At 36.6% G+C, this 14,759-nt stretch overlaps 1 protein-coding gene across 1 annotated transcript in view; it reads right to left on the minus strand.

Annotated features, from left to right (window-relative positions):
- LOC109054003 (splicing factor SWAP) overlaps window positions 1-14,759 on the minus strand; it is an 81,834-nt gene that overhangs the window by 34,884 nt on the left and 32,191 nt on the right. Inside the window, 2 exon segments of the mRNA XM_042748545.1 lie at window positions 538-777; window positions 1,133-1,217. Coding sequence (XP_042604479.1) covers window positions 538-777; window positions 1,133-1,217 — 325 coding nt within the window.

The raw sequence follows: 14,759 nt of genomic DNA on the forward strand, positions 1-14,759 counted from the left end.
GTTCACATTCTTCATTTTTCCCCTTTTCCTGGCCTTATTTTCATCCAGTACCTTCCATCATGCTTAGGTCTTTCATCCTTCCATTCTTCTTCCTTCACCCTTTCCCTCTTATCCTTCTTTCTATTCTTCGTTCTTTCTTTCTCCATACCTTTCTTCCATCTTCCTGTTGTTACTTGATCCATCCTTTCTTCTTCCTAACCATCATTCCTTTCTTCACATTCTTTCTATATTCCATCTTACCATTCTTCCCTCTTACTTCTTGACCGACCTTCCTTCTGTTCTTTTTTTATCGTTCTTTTCCTTTTCCCTATCTTTCTTGCCTCCATTTCCCCATTTTGTCCTGTGGTTCATTCTCTTTCCCTACATTTTTTTCCCTCTTCCTGTTCTTTATTCCTTAAATTTTGTCATTTAAAGCTACTACGACATTAGACTTTAGCACACAATTCCACAGAATTTGGATCAACAAGCAGGTGAGTAAATGCTGACAAAATGTTTATTTTCGAGTGAAATAATTCTTTAGTGAAGATTTTGACGTACCTTGTTTGGCTTCTAGCTCTTCCTGGGACAGTACCGGCTTCTTCTCCTCAGCCAATGGAGGTTGGGGTGGCTCTCTGGTGGCTGCTTCGACCAATCCTATCGCCAACTCCACTCCCTCTTGCACCTCCCCCTTCATCCCATCCTCATCGGAGTCATCATCCAGTCACACACGGTTCTTCTCCAGAGGTAAAAGGTCGTTTTCTTTTGACTTTATAGCGAAGCAGATGGGCACAAAGGACGCTGGGAAGTGGGCAATAATAGACACGCTTATATTTAGTAACTGTCGTTAACCTTCCTCACTTAGCACAAATCTGCTGCTTAAGTACTGTCATTACGGTCAAAGATGTGATTATTACAGTCAAACCCAAACTGCTCATCTGTATTTACATCAGCAGAGAGACAGGGGTCAGCGCGCCATTTTTAAACCCCAAGTGAAACAGCCGGAGCACAACAGCAGCAATTAACAGGCGGAGAGACATGGGACGGTGTCATTATGTGGGTGCATGAGGACATTCTGAAATGTCAGTATGGCTGACAAGGATGTTCTGAGGTCAGGTGGTGGGGGCCTCGATCATGGAGCGCAGAGCTGTCTTACCTTTAATGAGCTTGCCCTCGTTCTGCTGCTTGTCAGAAGAGCAGTTCTCTGTGCTGTCCCCCCCACTGTTGTAAAGCAGCGAACCCTGCGAGGCCAGGACGGCAGGAACAGAGAGAGACAGGGAAGAGAGACACAAAGTTACTTTACTTCGTAGACACAGGTTAAGGATGAAAATCCTGAGCTCTCAGTTTTCAGACAAAGGCTCTCTCAAGAGCTTGACAGTATTTTAAAGAACTTTCTTTGTAACGAATATGTGGTTATTTTGAGCCAGTAATTCCTCTACACTGTTCACAGGTAAAGAAGTGGAGGCACAGATGGAAATGGAAGGAGTTCAGGCTACAGGAAGAGCCTGCGAGAGAATCCATCTCATCCTTTAAAGGGCACATGTGTAATATTTTGGTTAAAGTTCTTTCTATGGGCTTTTTCTTTCCTCTTTTTCCTTACTGCTTTCTTTCCTCTTTCTTCCTGCTCGCTTGCTCTTCCTTTTTTGCTTTCTTCACTTTACTTTCTTCCTGCTTTTTTCCATTCTTCCCTCCTGCTTTTCTCCCTTACCTTTTTTTTTCCTTCCTGCTGTCATCCCCTTCTGTGCCTCCTTCCTTCCTTCCTTCCTTCCTTCCTTCCACTTTACCTTCCTTTCTTCTATTTTACATTACTTTGTTCCTTCTTTCCATTTTACATTCCATCCTTCCTTCCTTCTATCCATTTTTCATTCCTTCCTTTCTTCCTTCCTTCATTCATTCTATCCATTTAAAATGTCTTCCTTCATTCCATGCTACCTTCCTTCCTTTCTAAAATCTATACTACAGGAAAGAAAAAAAAACCTTTTCACTCTTACTGTAGATTAATAGGTAGAAACATTGTAAGTAAGCTTTGCTCGGAAACAATGATTATTTTTGCAATTATGTTTTATGCCACAGAAATTACTTCATCTTTAAACACGAAAAGAGCATTTCCCACATGCTATATGCACTTTGGTCTGAGCTCTATTAGGATGAGATGCAGGGATTGAGTATCACTCTGGAAGATACACTGATGGATGAGTATAATCTCAGAAACGTTCTGCAGCGGAGAAGATCTCGACAAGATCCTTCACCGTTGTACAGCATGAGAGCAATGCAGGCCTGATGCTCATTTATCAACCATCTGCCTAAAGACTGCATGCTCAAAAATGACTCCACCTCAATAAATGTGGAAGACTGGACTCCATACTGTGGGGTGGTAAAAAAAAAAAATAATAATTTAATGAGCTACATACTAATGAGATGTTGTTTTCCTTATACTGACCCAAATCTTTGTTTTATTCTTTAGTTTGAGTCAGCGGAAGTGTACAAATGAATATTCTACACTGCTGTACACTAATGGGCATAGCCACTAATAATAAAGAGAATCACACACGCTGTGATAATCCCACGTAATCTCACTGCCGGGTTTTTATGTAAGAAAAAAAAAAAAAAGACAGAGTGAGAGGATGAAAGAGAGAGATTCTGAAAGTTTAGTGTCCTAATGGAAGTTTTCAATATTTCACAGCTCTATTAAAGAAGTGTCTGTAGATTCTCACTGTAGCCCTGGGTAAGATGAAGGGTCAGGAGGACATTAAACCCAGTTAGAAATCTCTCGACCAAAGATGAAAGACAAGATGAAGGAATTAAAGCGGGAGATTGGATCTGTGACCAGACACTTGATAAAAAAAAAGTGATGAGAGACACTGTGGGGAGAGTGAAAGTTTCAATGTAGCCTGTACTTCAACCTAGTGTTGAGAATTAAGAACTGGTTTTCATTCAGATTTGATGAGTCTTATTCAGATTCTGTATTTTTTTTAAATAACAAAAATTAAAAATATATATTTTTTTAATTAATTAGTAAAAATGGGAGAAAAAACACACAGGTTATTCCATTCTTTTTTAAATATAAACATATATTTAAAATCATAATCAGACTCCTTCAAATCCTTACGATTCCCACCACTACTCCTACATAAAGAAGAAAACTGCTGTGAATTCCAAGCGCTCTTCTAAGCAGTCCATTTGTTTCCGCCTGTTTGCTCTCCTTTGAAAATGAGAACTTCAATGTGCTTTGAAGACCTCTGCTGTCTACTTACATCACTGAATTAATATCAAATGAACATTAATAACAACTCAAGGGTTGTTCTAAAGTCTCCCCCTGTGAGCGACATTACTTCTTCAGCCTTGGGGTTCCTTAAACATACTCCCCTGTAGAGATGGTGCCATACAGAATGTCTTCATCCTCTCATATAAAGGCGGTAATCCCATAATCCTGTTTATGGGTAAAGTCAGCAGAAGAAACGCATCCTGATGGCCCATGGCATGTGGAAGTAGCTCTATAAAAGCAAAACACGGATGAGCAATGTGACTATGGGAGAGTTAGCATGCTGTAATTTTAGAGTATGATGGGAAGTGTCACTCAGGTGGCTTACGAAGAGATGTGATGCCATGGGAATTATGATTCTGCCATCATCTCTAAGAATAAAATGATCTGCCCATAATCAAATACACTCTTGTTAAATCAGACTACTCACTAACAAAATTGCTCACTTCACACAATGTACATCTCAGAATATTCAGAGTTCACATTTCAGCCCTATTGCCTTGATGCCACAGATTCCTTTTCACATTGTATTAATTGGTTCTGAACAGCGGCAATGTTGCGTCATTAACACAGTTCAACCATGAATACTAGCGACAGCTGTTTAGCTCTGTAGCTAGGTAACAAAAGTGAAGGGAAGGCATCAAAAATAGATTTTTTTTAACTTGTGTTTTTGTCCATTTGGTGCAGTACTGAAACCTACATGTGCAAAAGTCTGAACAAAAAGCAGCTGAAGGATGGCACATGTGTTTTTTCATCTTAAAATAAAGTCATTAAACAACAGGAAAGGTTAACAAGGGGAAAATGTTTTTACAGTGATAAGTAAACAAACTAAACAGTCTAGGAGTCTTTTAGTGTAGTTTATTTTCTTATTACTGCAATAAAAGAAAGAAGGTGAAGCTTTTAAAAAACTGGGAATAAAATGCTATTTATTTATTACACAAGTAAAGATAAAACCCTCAAAAAAAAATGCTCTTTAAAACCTTTTTGTCACATTAGGTTACATGCTGCCATTCAAAACACCATCAACTGCAAAAAAACAATGTTGATAAATGTTCGATCAACAGTATTGTTGTATCTCATCTAATTTGAAGATGCTTCAATATTTCAACTGACTGCATAACATTTCAGTCCACATCATAAGCTGAAAAATCAAACCAAACATGATACAATTATGTGTTAGAACCTGTCATGTTGTTAGAAATGTACAATTACAAAAGCAAGTGGTTGTGATCCGAATTACACGCTTATTGCATCTGTCTTGCATCAAAGATGCAAAGAACATTAGCTGTTCACCTAAGGCTTTTTCTGCAGAGACAAGCACAACAGGAAAGGCTTTGGCGCTGTGGGACTGATGCTCCGCAAGTGTGGTCGTCATCAGTACATCATCAATATCAGTTTACTTGGGCAAATTAAACCAGAATGTTCTCCAAATCGAATCCCAGCCTCTTCCTTAGTGAGGTTCCTCACATCCTAACTCAAACCGAACTAAACTTTGATGTCAAACTGACTAAAAAAACTCTAGCGTATCTTATACTGCAAGTAAAACATTCACAAAACAGACTTTCTTCTAAACACTGGCAAAACCACTTTCGCTATCAACATGTAAGGAGTCTCTAAAAGTTCAGGTGGCAGAAAGCACAGAAAGTGACAACAAAACAGTTTTTAGACAACAAAAGCAGGTTTCTTATTTCAGAAAGTCAGAAGTAAAACAAAAGTGCATTCCACAACAAATCAAAAATACTGCTTTAAAGAAACTGGTGACTTATTTAGTGATGCTGCCCCTGTTCTCTTAATTATTCAGCTTAAATGAGCTGTTGGAGGCCTTGTGTACGGTTTGATTATTTCCACTAATCAAGCCATCAACGCATTGGCCCGAGGACGGTTGGGTTATCTGACAAATCCACTGCCGCCCTGTCACAGCGTTCCCTTCCTGCTCACAGAAAAGCAGGGCACTACAACAATGGATAAAAAAGCGACAAAACAAATTGGAATAACAAGGGATGGAAGGGTGAGGGAGGGGAGGTGCAAACGTGGTTCATTTCCCTAGAGGAAAATATAATAAAAGGCAGCAAACAAAGAAAGCAGGGTGACTGAAGCGCTCTTTGGCTCTATCACCTCTTCAAAGGTGAGCTGAAGTACTGCAGACCGAGTAAAGAGACACAGGCACAAATCAAGAACAATGGTTTTAAAGCTGTAAGCACAGAGCTAACTGGACTATAAAGTTAGATAAAATACATGAAGATATGGTAAGTACAACAATGAGCAGGAGGACTGAGGAGAGCTAGGGATAAGAGAGGGAAGGAAAAAGGGAGAAAGAAAGATACTACACATTCCTCAACTTGTATATGAAACAGAAAACCGTCTACAGCCATGCAATTACAGCTGAAGTCTATGAGGCAAGGCATTTGCAGTGGATATCAATGGGACAAAGCATTCAAAATGGACATCTATGAGGCAAGGCATTTACAATGAAAGCCAATAGGACAAAGCATTCAAAATGGAAGTCTAGGGGGCAATACATTTAGAATGAAAGTCCACAGGGCAAGGCATTTGCAGTGGAAGACTACAGGGCACAACATTTACAATGGAAGTCTATGGGACAATACATTTTCACTGGAGGTCTATGGGCCAAGGAAGGGTTTTATAGATATAGAGTTTGGTGGACAAACTTTAGAAACAACTTTACCATAACTGTAATTTGCATTACTGTACTGCTAAAGCATGGCATGTTTTTTAATTCTAAAAAAAATGAAAATAAACATACCGTTCCATTGGTAAATGTGCTAACATTAGAAAATTAATTGCATATAAGGAAACTAGAAACAAACAATACTTTTATAGCATTTGTTAGCCAATGTTATATAAATCAAAACTCGACAATGTATTATGCATAAACATAGATTAGCAATGAACACGTGTATTTTAAAATGAACATTAATCTTAATAAAAGCTGTAAAAACTTAAGAAATCTGGTGCATTTGAAAGTGTTAAAAAAATTCATCCATTGTGACCCACCTGTAATTTTTAAGGATAAAACCAAATAATTATTTCAAAAATAACCACAGAAACACTGGGGCGCTCATACTGTAAAGCTGTAATCATCACAATGCTTCGATTACACACACTGGATAATTTTCTTTACAATTAGAGCAGACATAATAATGGAGGTTATGGAGTGCAAAATGCTAGGATTGACAGAGAGATCCTAATTACAGATACAATCTATAATTGATGAAGCAGACGCACAAAGACAAAGACTCAGCTCATAGGCTTAAAACAGAGGTTGGGGTTTGCAAATATGCCTGCTTAATCACCACAGAAGTGAACAGGAAGAGCTGCTGTTTGTTCTTGCACTGCCGCTAATGGCCTGCCAGTTACAGTAATTACAGATTGTGATTTTAAAGTAGGTACGAGAGAATACGGGAGTCTTGAGACTTGACAGAAAGCACATACCCTGGTACCTCAGTTGGTCCTTAAGTGAACTATGTGAGACATGAGACAGGACAAGATGAGAAGCAAACGTTGCAAGCAAGAGAGTGTAAGGAGAGGCACAAACAAAAATGAAAGAATCTGAAGAATCACGTGACACTGAAAACTGCAGTAATGTCAGCTTAAAATTCAGCTTTGGCATCACAGGAAAAATTATATTTTGAAATAAATTCAATCAGAGAACAGTTATTTTGCACTTTAAAAATATTTCATAACATTTCTATGCTTTCCTTACAATTTATTTATTTATTTTACTTTTTTCTTAAAATAAATGCAGCCCTGCATAAGGGACTTTATTCAAAAACTTCAAATATCTTACGTCAAAACTTTTGAATAGCAGTGTACAGAAACACAAAAAAATCTGACAACTATGGTATTCATTTTATTATGTTATTGAGATGTATACACCATCTTAAAGCTGAATAAATAAGCTTTCCATTGATGTATGGTTTGTAAGGATATGACCATATTTGGTCGAGATACAACTAATTGAATTTCTGGAATCTGAGGGTGCAAAAACATAAATATTGAGAAAATTGCCTTTAAAGTTGTCCGAATGAAGTCCTTAGCAATGCATATTACTAATCAAAAATTAAGTTCTGATATATTTACAGTAGAAAATGTACTAAATATATTCATATCCTAATGATTTTTTGGCATAAAAGAAAAATCGATAATTTTGACCTACACAAAGTATTTTTGGCTATTGTTACAAATTTACTCATGCGTTCAGGGCCACATATATGGTACTCTTGAGGCTAGTCCAGCTAATCCAAAAAAAAATGCTTTCTTTCCTACAAAAGAATGACATCCTTTCCTACACCCACTATCTTGAGCACAGCAATTTCTGATTCATTTCTCTGCAAGTGGTCAGTCTCCTCCTCCACATACCGCCTGTAGAATATATTCAAGACCCTGTGGATTTCATTCACTTTTTCATGCATTGTAAATACACATACACATGATCAAAAATGGTTTAGCTGAGGTAAAAGTACCCTAGAGGGGGCTGTAAAGTGGCACGCTGCTAGAAATGTGCAGACAGCCTTTAAGCGTCACTGTCATAGGTGAGATACTGGTGCACAAAGGCATTTCTCAAAGTCACTAACATGTGTAGCGCACATCCATCTGCCAAAGTAAAACATAAAGAGATTATTGCAGCCCTCTATTTATTTTTAACCGCCTCCAGGTAACACCACTAATCATTGAAAATTATTCATAATTCTTTTGATTAAACAAAACAAGTGTAATTCAAACAAAACAAAAAATGTACAATATTTGGCAAATATTATGTATGGAGGACATGTCTTTTACTTCCTACCGCCCTCAAAAAGCACAACAAAGATAATTTCTGTCTTTCACTTTTCATGTTTTTAAAGCAGTCTGCTGGATATGAAAGGGAATGCAGAAACCATGCCAGAGGGTAAAAAATAAACACTACTAAAAACGAAAGCTTTAATTTATTTTAATTTAAGAAAAAAAAAAACATGAAATATTGGCACAGGCAAAAACTTGAAGAAAGAGAGCAGAGAGGATTTTTTTAATTATTTAATTAAAAAAAATGAACGTCACATTTATTAAAAAATATCAAAGATTATATGTAGGGGATAACGCAAATAAAACCTCAAAAGGCTGATCTGGATCCCAATACAAAGTGGAGCGCCTTTGTAAGACCTTGAAGGGGTTTACTTTGCGATAATGACCAAACGACATTCATTACTGCATTGCTTAGATGGCTGCTTATAAACAAATAAAACCAAATAAATAAATAAAAAAGACATGAAATATTGATCTAAGTTGAAATTATTTTAACACAAAATATGCACTGTGCTACGAGAGAGATGAAACTAGCTATCTAGGAAACTGGCTGCCAGGGACAACATTCACATACTGTATATAGTCCAGTAGCCATTATATAAAAATATCAGCATACTATGAATAAGAATCAAGTATTCTAGAGAGCCATGTTATAAGGCATAAGAATATGCTCTATTGAATTCTAGAAGAAAGCTCTGAGCAGTTCAAAAAATCCTTCTAATGTATAAAAATAGCTGCTCAAGAGGATGGAGGATCAAATTTTTAATAACATGTTATAATGTTTGTGAGGATATGGGTATCTATATAGCTATTGGTGGTATAGATCCGTACGATAAATTAAATATCAACCCGCTCCTTTCTATTACATGCAATAAAAAGAAAGCGGGAAGAAAAAAACCCATCAAACATCAAATGAAAAGCTCAGTTACACAGAGGTCTGGAACAGCAGAGAAATGTTTCCACTTTTCATTAAAAGCAGCTAAAAGGCCGACTATTTCATTTAAACATGAGTGCGTGCCAAAACCTCAGCTCTGGAAACGTCGGCGGTGTAGCATTTAAGTCTCATGGAGAAACTGAAAAGCTGCAGCACAAAAACAATATTGATGATTTATGAAGTTGAGGGACCAGCCAAAAGCCTTCATTATTTATTACACAAGAAAATATTAACAAGGACCTCCCCAAATCGAGCAAAAAATATACTCCCCATTCAGGTTTCTAGATTGCCAAACAAGAACAAAACATAGTCGATTTCATTTAAATTAACTTGGAGGATCTTTAGCAGTTTTACAGTCAAAAGATTGAAATATCAAATAATTAGATCATTAATGAGAGCACAGAAACAACAACATTATGCTCTCATCTGACATACTCACCAGACCCTGTCTGTCTTTGATAAATACATTAAGTGCCACACTAGACTTGTTTTAATGGAACTGATATAAAAACCTTGTTCTGAGAAAGGTCTGATAAGCAGAAATAAAACAGGTCAATGGGCTCCGGAACAACTATTACCGTGTTTAAAAAGACCTTATTAAACATAATAACATGTTCTTCAAAGAGAACGCTTCAAGAACTGTGACGATGGCTAAAGCAGATGGTTTTTAATACGAGACTGGCTCGCAATTACAAGAATCGTGACTTTAAGAACCTGCCAGCTTTAAAGTCAAACTTCTCACCTGACCTTAAAAATAATTTAAAGCGCCTGAATCATCCAGGACAATACATTTTCCTCTAAAAGTCAAGCCACAGCAGTCCCTGAGAGTCTCCTGACACAATTCTGCCTTGTAAAAGCTTTTTACAGCACAACTTCCCGCACATATTTCCAAAGAAAAGTTACACTAAGGGGGGAAACACATGAAATGTGGTTAAATATAGCTGACTTAAAGCAGTCAGATGTTGCTGAGATGGAGAAATCTGAACCAAAAGTCACTCGCTTTGAAGAAGATCCCAGAACATCAAGTTTAAATGCTGGCCCGAATTTACAGGGATGCTGAACTTTGCGAATCAAGCAAAGCGTTCTCGGTGGGTCCTGAATAAGTGAGGAGGAACAAAGGAAAATCACACAATGCTAAAAAAAAAAAAAACATTTGTGTTGATATATTAGATTGTGGTTCTTCTGCGCGTGCGTTTGGGATATTCTGCCCTTATTATTAATTTGATACAACTTTTATTCACCCATAAGCAGAAAATGGGCTTTCAGGCATTTGGTGGGACACTGGTTTTAATGAGGCAGCGGGTGTTGGTGAAATATGACTATCCACATAAACTTCCATCGCGTAGTATGATGCTCAAAGAACTAGGTTGTGGGATGATGTCCTTGAGGTATGCACACAAGTTACAAGAATAAATTGATTTTCACAGGCTTTAGGCTTCCTCTGTCCTTCCTCTGAACCTCCGGATTTCTATCCTGACCGCGCAAATAAAAAATCCTCCAAAATGACTTGAAGTGTGCATGAATGCAGATGCACTGCAAACTCGCTTCATCTGACAGTGCTTAGACATGGTTCAGATTTTCTATCAGTTCGCTTATTCACTCTAATGATGTGATAAAACACTCAATTTAAGATGAAAATTAAATAAAATACTCATGCAGGAAAAGCATAATTTAAAAAGTTTTTGCGACACCAGCCTTGAACTGAGAAAATTTACTGGCCATGAAACTGTATTTTGCATAATCTTGTATTTCACATAAAAGAAACTAGGATCTTAAGCCATATATATATATGTGTGTGTGTGTGTGTGTGTGTGTGTGTGTGTGTGTGTGTATATATATATATATATATATATATATATATATATCTATATATATATATATATATATATATACCTGTGGATATATCTCAGCATTATTTGTTTGCATTTGCCACTTGATTGGATACTTTGCTTGGTCTTACGTAATGATATTCAGATATTTTAAGAGTGATTTAAAGGGTCTGTTCAATCTAAAAGTGAAATTTACTCACCCTAAAACTGTTACAAACAGATTGTGAAGAAAACTGGTGTTCAAACAATGCTGAACCTTGTTTACTTTGACTAAAAATACTTTTTTTTTAAAATCCCTTCCTGTTCTATGAAAGAAAGAAATCATAGACATTTGGAACGTGGGGTGAGTAAATGATGACAAAACTTTTATTTTTGGGTGAACTACTACTTTAAGCTTCCAAGAGAGTCCAAATACTTCTTGAGACCGCTGTTTATAACTTGATCGCTCTTTCAGACAATGCTTAGCAGCAGTCCAAAAATGAGCTCAAGGGATCTCCAGAACTCTCTACCCAGTTAATTTGGGGAATGCATGTTGAATTTTGTGCACCCAAAGCAAAGCCAAAGCTTTAAGAGGTTGGGAAGCATTCAAGACATCCGGCAGCTGGAATGATTGCCACCCAGTTGGAAGTACAAATACGAGTGGAAGACATTCAAAATGAATAAACAACAAAAAATTGCACTGCTTACAATGCAAAAAGTTCTGAACAAGCGTGGAAATTAGCTAAAGCCGTAGCCCAGCTCTGTCTCTGGAGACAATATTACTGGCAGGGCAAGCAAATAACATAAGATCCTGCTGTGAGCACTGCATTGTTGTGCTGATTGCAACAATGGAACATTTAGTCTAATTTTCCCACTAAAACACTTTCCTTCCTCTTTTTCCTCAATTTTCTAAGCTCTTATTTCCTTTCATACCTTATTACTTCCAAGCTCCATATTTAGACAGATGTAGGCAGAAGATCTAACATCTCTTCAGACAAAGTGATGATAGCAAAGTCTTAAAAATAAGTTCTTTATTGGCATCTACAGTTCCACAAAGAAACTTTAACATCCATGGAACCGTTCCATTCCACAAAAGGTTCTTTTGATTTTTAAAATGTTCTTCACACTAAGAAAAAATGGTTCTATTAAGAACTGCTAACCGAAAGGTTCATCGAGGACGCAAAAATTATTATTTTATGGGATCAAAAAAGTGTGTATATTCTAATTCCATATTTTTCTTTCTGCAACTACATCATGTAAAAAACCCCATGCAGGTCAATATATCTGACCAAATAATTAATTGCTATCATTTTTTTAAAACATGTTACTTTTTAAATAATTGATCACACTAAATTAACATGTTCAACTGATATCCCAGAACATTAAAGGTATGAATGAGTGAACTGACCAAACCAGAAACTCTTCCCTCAAAAACACACCAGATATGAGGTATCAAAGAGCCAGAGTTTGTAGGGATGACTACGCCATGGCAACCGGAAAAGGAATCGATTTCATCTGAGCTCCCAAAGCCTCTTCTTAGCCCTGGATGAAAGCAGTGCAGCGCACACAAAACCGCACATCAGAGCCTGATCTTCACTTTTCTGACCTAAACACACACCGATAGAGGCACACAGTCAAAGCTTGCAGCCAACGATCTCATTAAGGAAAGGAGGATCTTCAGACAACTGTTGATCATAATCACACACTTTGGAAAAACAGGAGCTAGACTCAAATCAATGTGTGTAAACTTGTGCAAGTGACATCTGATACCAAATCTTATAATACCATTATAAAAACTCATTAACCTATGCAAATTACATTTCACAATGCGATTGGCTGCTTTTTGTTACTTTCTACCCAATATATGCAAGTACATCTTCAGTTCCATCCGCTTTATCCTTAGTCATTATGTCATGCTTCATCTAACTGTTTCTGAACATGTAACCTTGTAATGTATGTACGCCCAGTGAATTTAAGGTACAGTGAATATTAATTAGATCATGCAGAAGTTGCTTGGCAACCTTCCATGAGCGTCCAGTCAAGTAACTTAAAAAATAATCATGAAAGACACCTTTTTTTTTTTTAAATTCGCCAGTTGATTAGCACATACTTATTTTCTTCCTAATAGCCACTCAGGTAATTCCCGTAGGCAAACATAATTATTATTCAGAAGCACATATTACTGTTATGGTCTTTACATTTACATTTATCCATTTGGCAGATGCTTTTATCTAAAGTGGCTTGGACTACATTCAAGGTCTACATTTTATTAGTTCATGCATTCCCTGGGAATCCAACCAATGACCTCAGTGTTGCTAGCACCATGCTCTACAGTTTGATTAAGAGGCAAAATGTGCTCCTTAAAAACAAAGCCACATTACTACACCTGAAAACAGTCTGATTGCGGCAACTCCAAATTTAGATCACTTCAACGTTGAACTGCGCACATGCAACATCAATTTAAAGAATACGATTGATTTACGGAGATCACAGGTCAATGATCTCCTAAAGCATGTATGTGTTCTACCATACAGATAATATGATGACTCCCACCTCCTTTCTACTATAAACATAATGTCAGTCTATCACTTGCTTACAAAATTTGTATTAGCTAGTGTTATGCGTGGGATAAATACAGAAAGACCACTTGGAGCACTTACAGGCAGATGTATCCATAAAAACCCTCTTATTCTAATTAAATTCACTGGAACGTTCCTTATATTCAATAATGCACAGCTGCACAGTTAGTCGATCTTGCCTCTCAATCCATTAAGGATGACCAGTGAGTTAATAAGCAGTAATGACAGGGAAAACAACAAGTAGTTTTAGCATAATGGATTTACAGCATCACACACACTATTAGAGGCAGAATACACATGACAACAAATAAAGTTAAAAATAAAAGAAAATATGCCAAAAAAAAATGTTTATAATAAATAAAGATAGGATTTAACAGCCCTAATTATTCCTGTTCTTCTTGACATCTTTTTCAAGTCAACATGACTAATTGACTGGTAAATGTATCAAGATGACATTTTCTGGCAGTCAGCGGTCAAGACTGGCATCATTTGCTGTTCACAGTCTGAGACCAGTCGCTAATAAACTTGGATTAGGCTGAGTACACACAGCAATGTTAAAGCTGAAGTGTGCTTTTGGCTTTACCAAATGGGTTTCCAAAAATAATCTGGTAAATAATTTTTTTACTGATCAAAAAACAAACAATCCTGCCCCCCAAACTAATACCACTGGCTGAGTGTACAATTTCGCTGGTTGCACATGAAATAGGGATAGGAGAGAATAATTTAAAATTAAAATAAATACATCAGTTTGACTGAATAATCAATGACTTATTCATCAGTGTTAATTGAATTGATTAAGCTTATCAATTTTTATTGGAGAAAGACTTATTTTCTGTGACCAGAATTATTAATGGAAATAAAATCATTGACAGTAAACATTTTTCATGACACAAACACGCTGTCTGAAAACAATTCATTTTATGAGGAAAATACAAAAACATTCTTAAACATTGTTATTATACTAATTCTAGTGAAAAATTTTACAACTAATCATTAATTATTATTGACTAATCATTAATTAGTAAAATTCTTGAAAATCCAATCAAATTAAACAGAGACTATTTTAATATGGAAATAATTACTTCAACTGATATCCCTATCACTGATATCACTTTTGCTTTAAGGACTAATATATGATTGTTTCAATGTTAAAGGGGTCATATGATGTTGCTAAAAAGAACATTATTTTGTGTATTTGGTGTAATGCAATGTGTTTATGCAGTTTAAGGTTAAAAAAACACATTATTTTCAACATAATGTGCAATATTTTTTGCTCCTCTATGCCCCGCCTTACTGTAACGCATCATTTTTTACAAAGCTCATCGGTCTGAAAAGTGAGGTGAATGCTGATTGGCCAGCTATCCAGTGCGTTGTGATTGGCCAAATGCCTCAAGCGT

The sequence above is a fragment of the Cyprinus carpio genome, chromosome B21, assembly GCF_018340385.1.
Source record: "Cyprinus carpio isolate SPL01 chromosome B21, ASM1834038v1, whole genome shotgun sequence".
NCBI classification, from domain to species: Eukaryota; Metazoa; Chordata; class Actinopteri; order Cypriniformes; family Cyprinidae; genus Cyprinus; species Cyprinus carpio.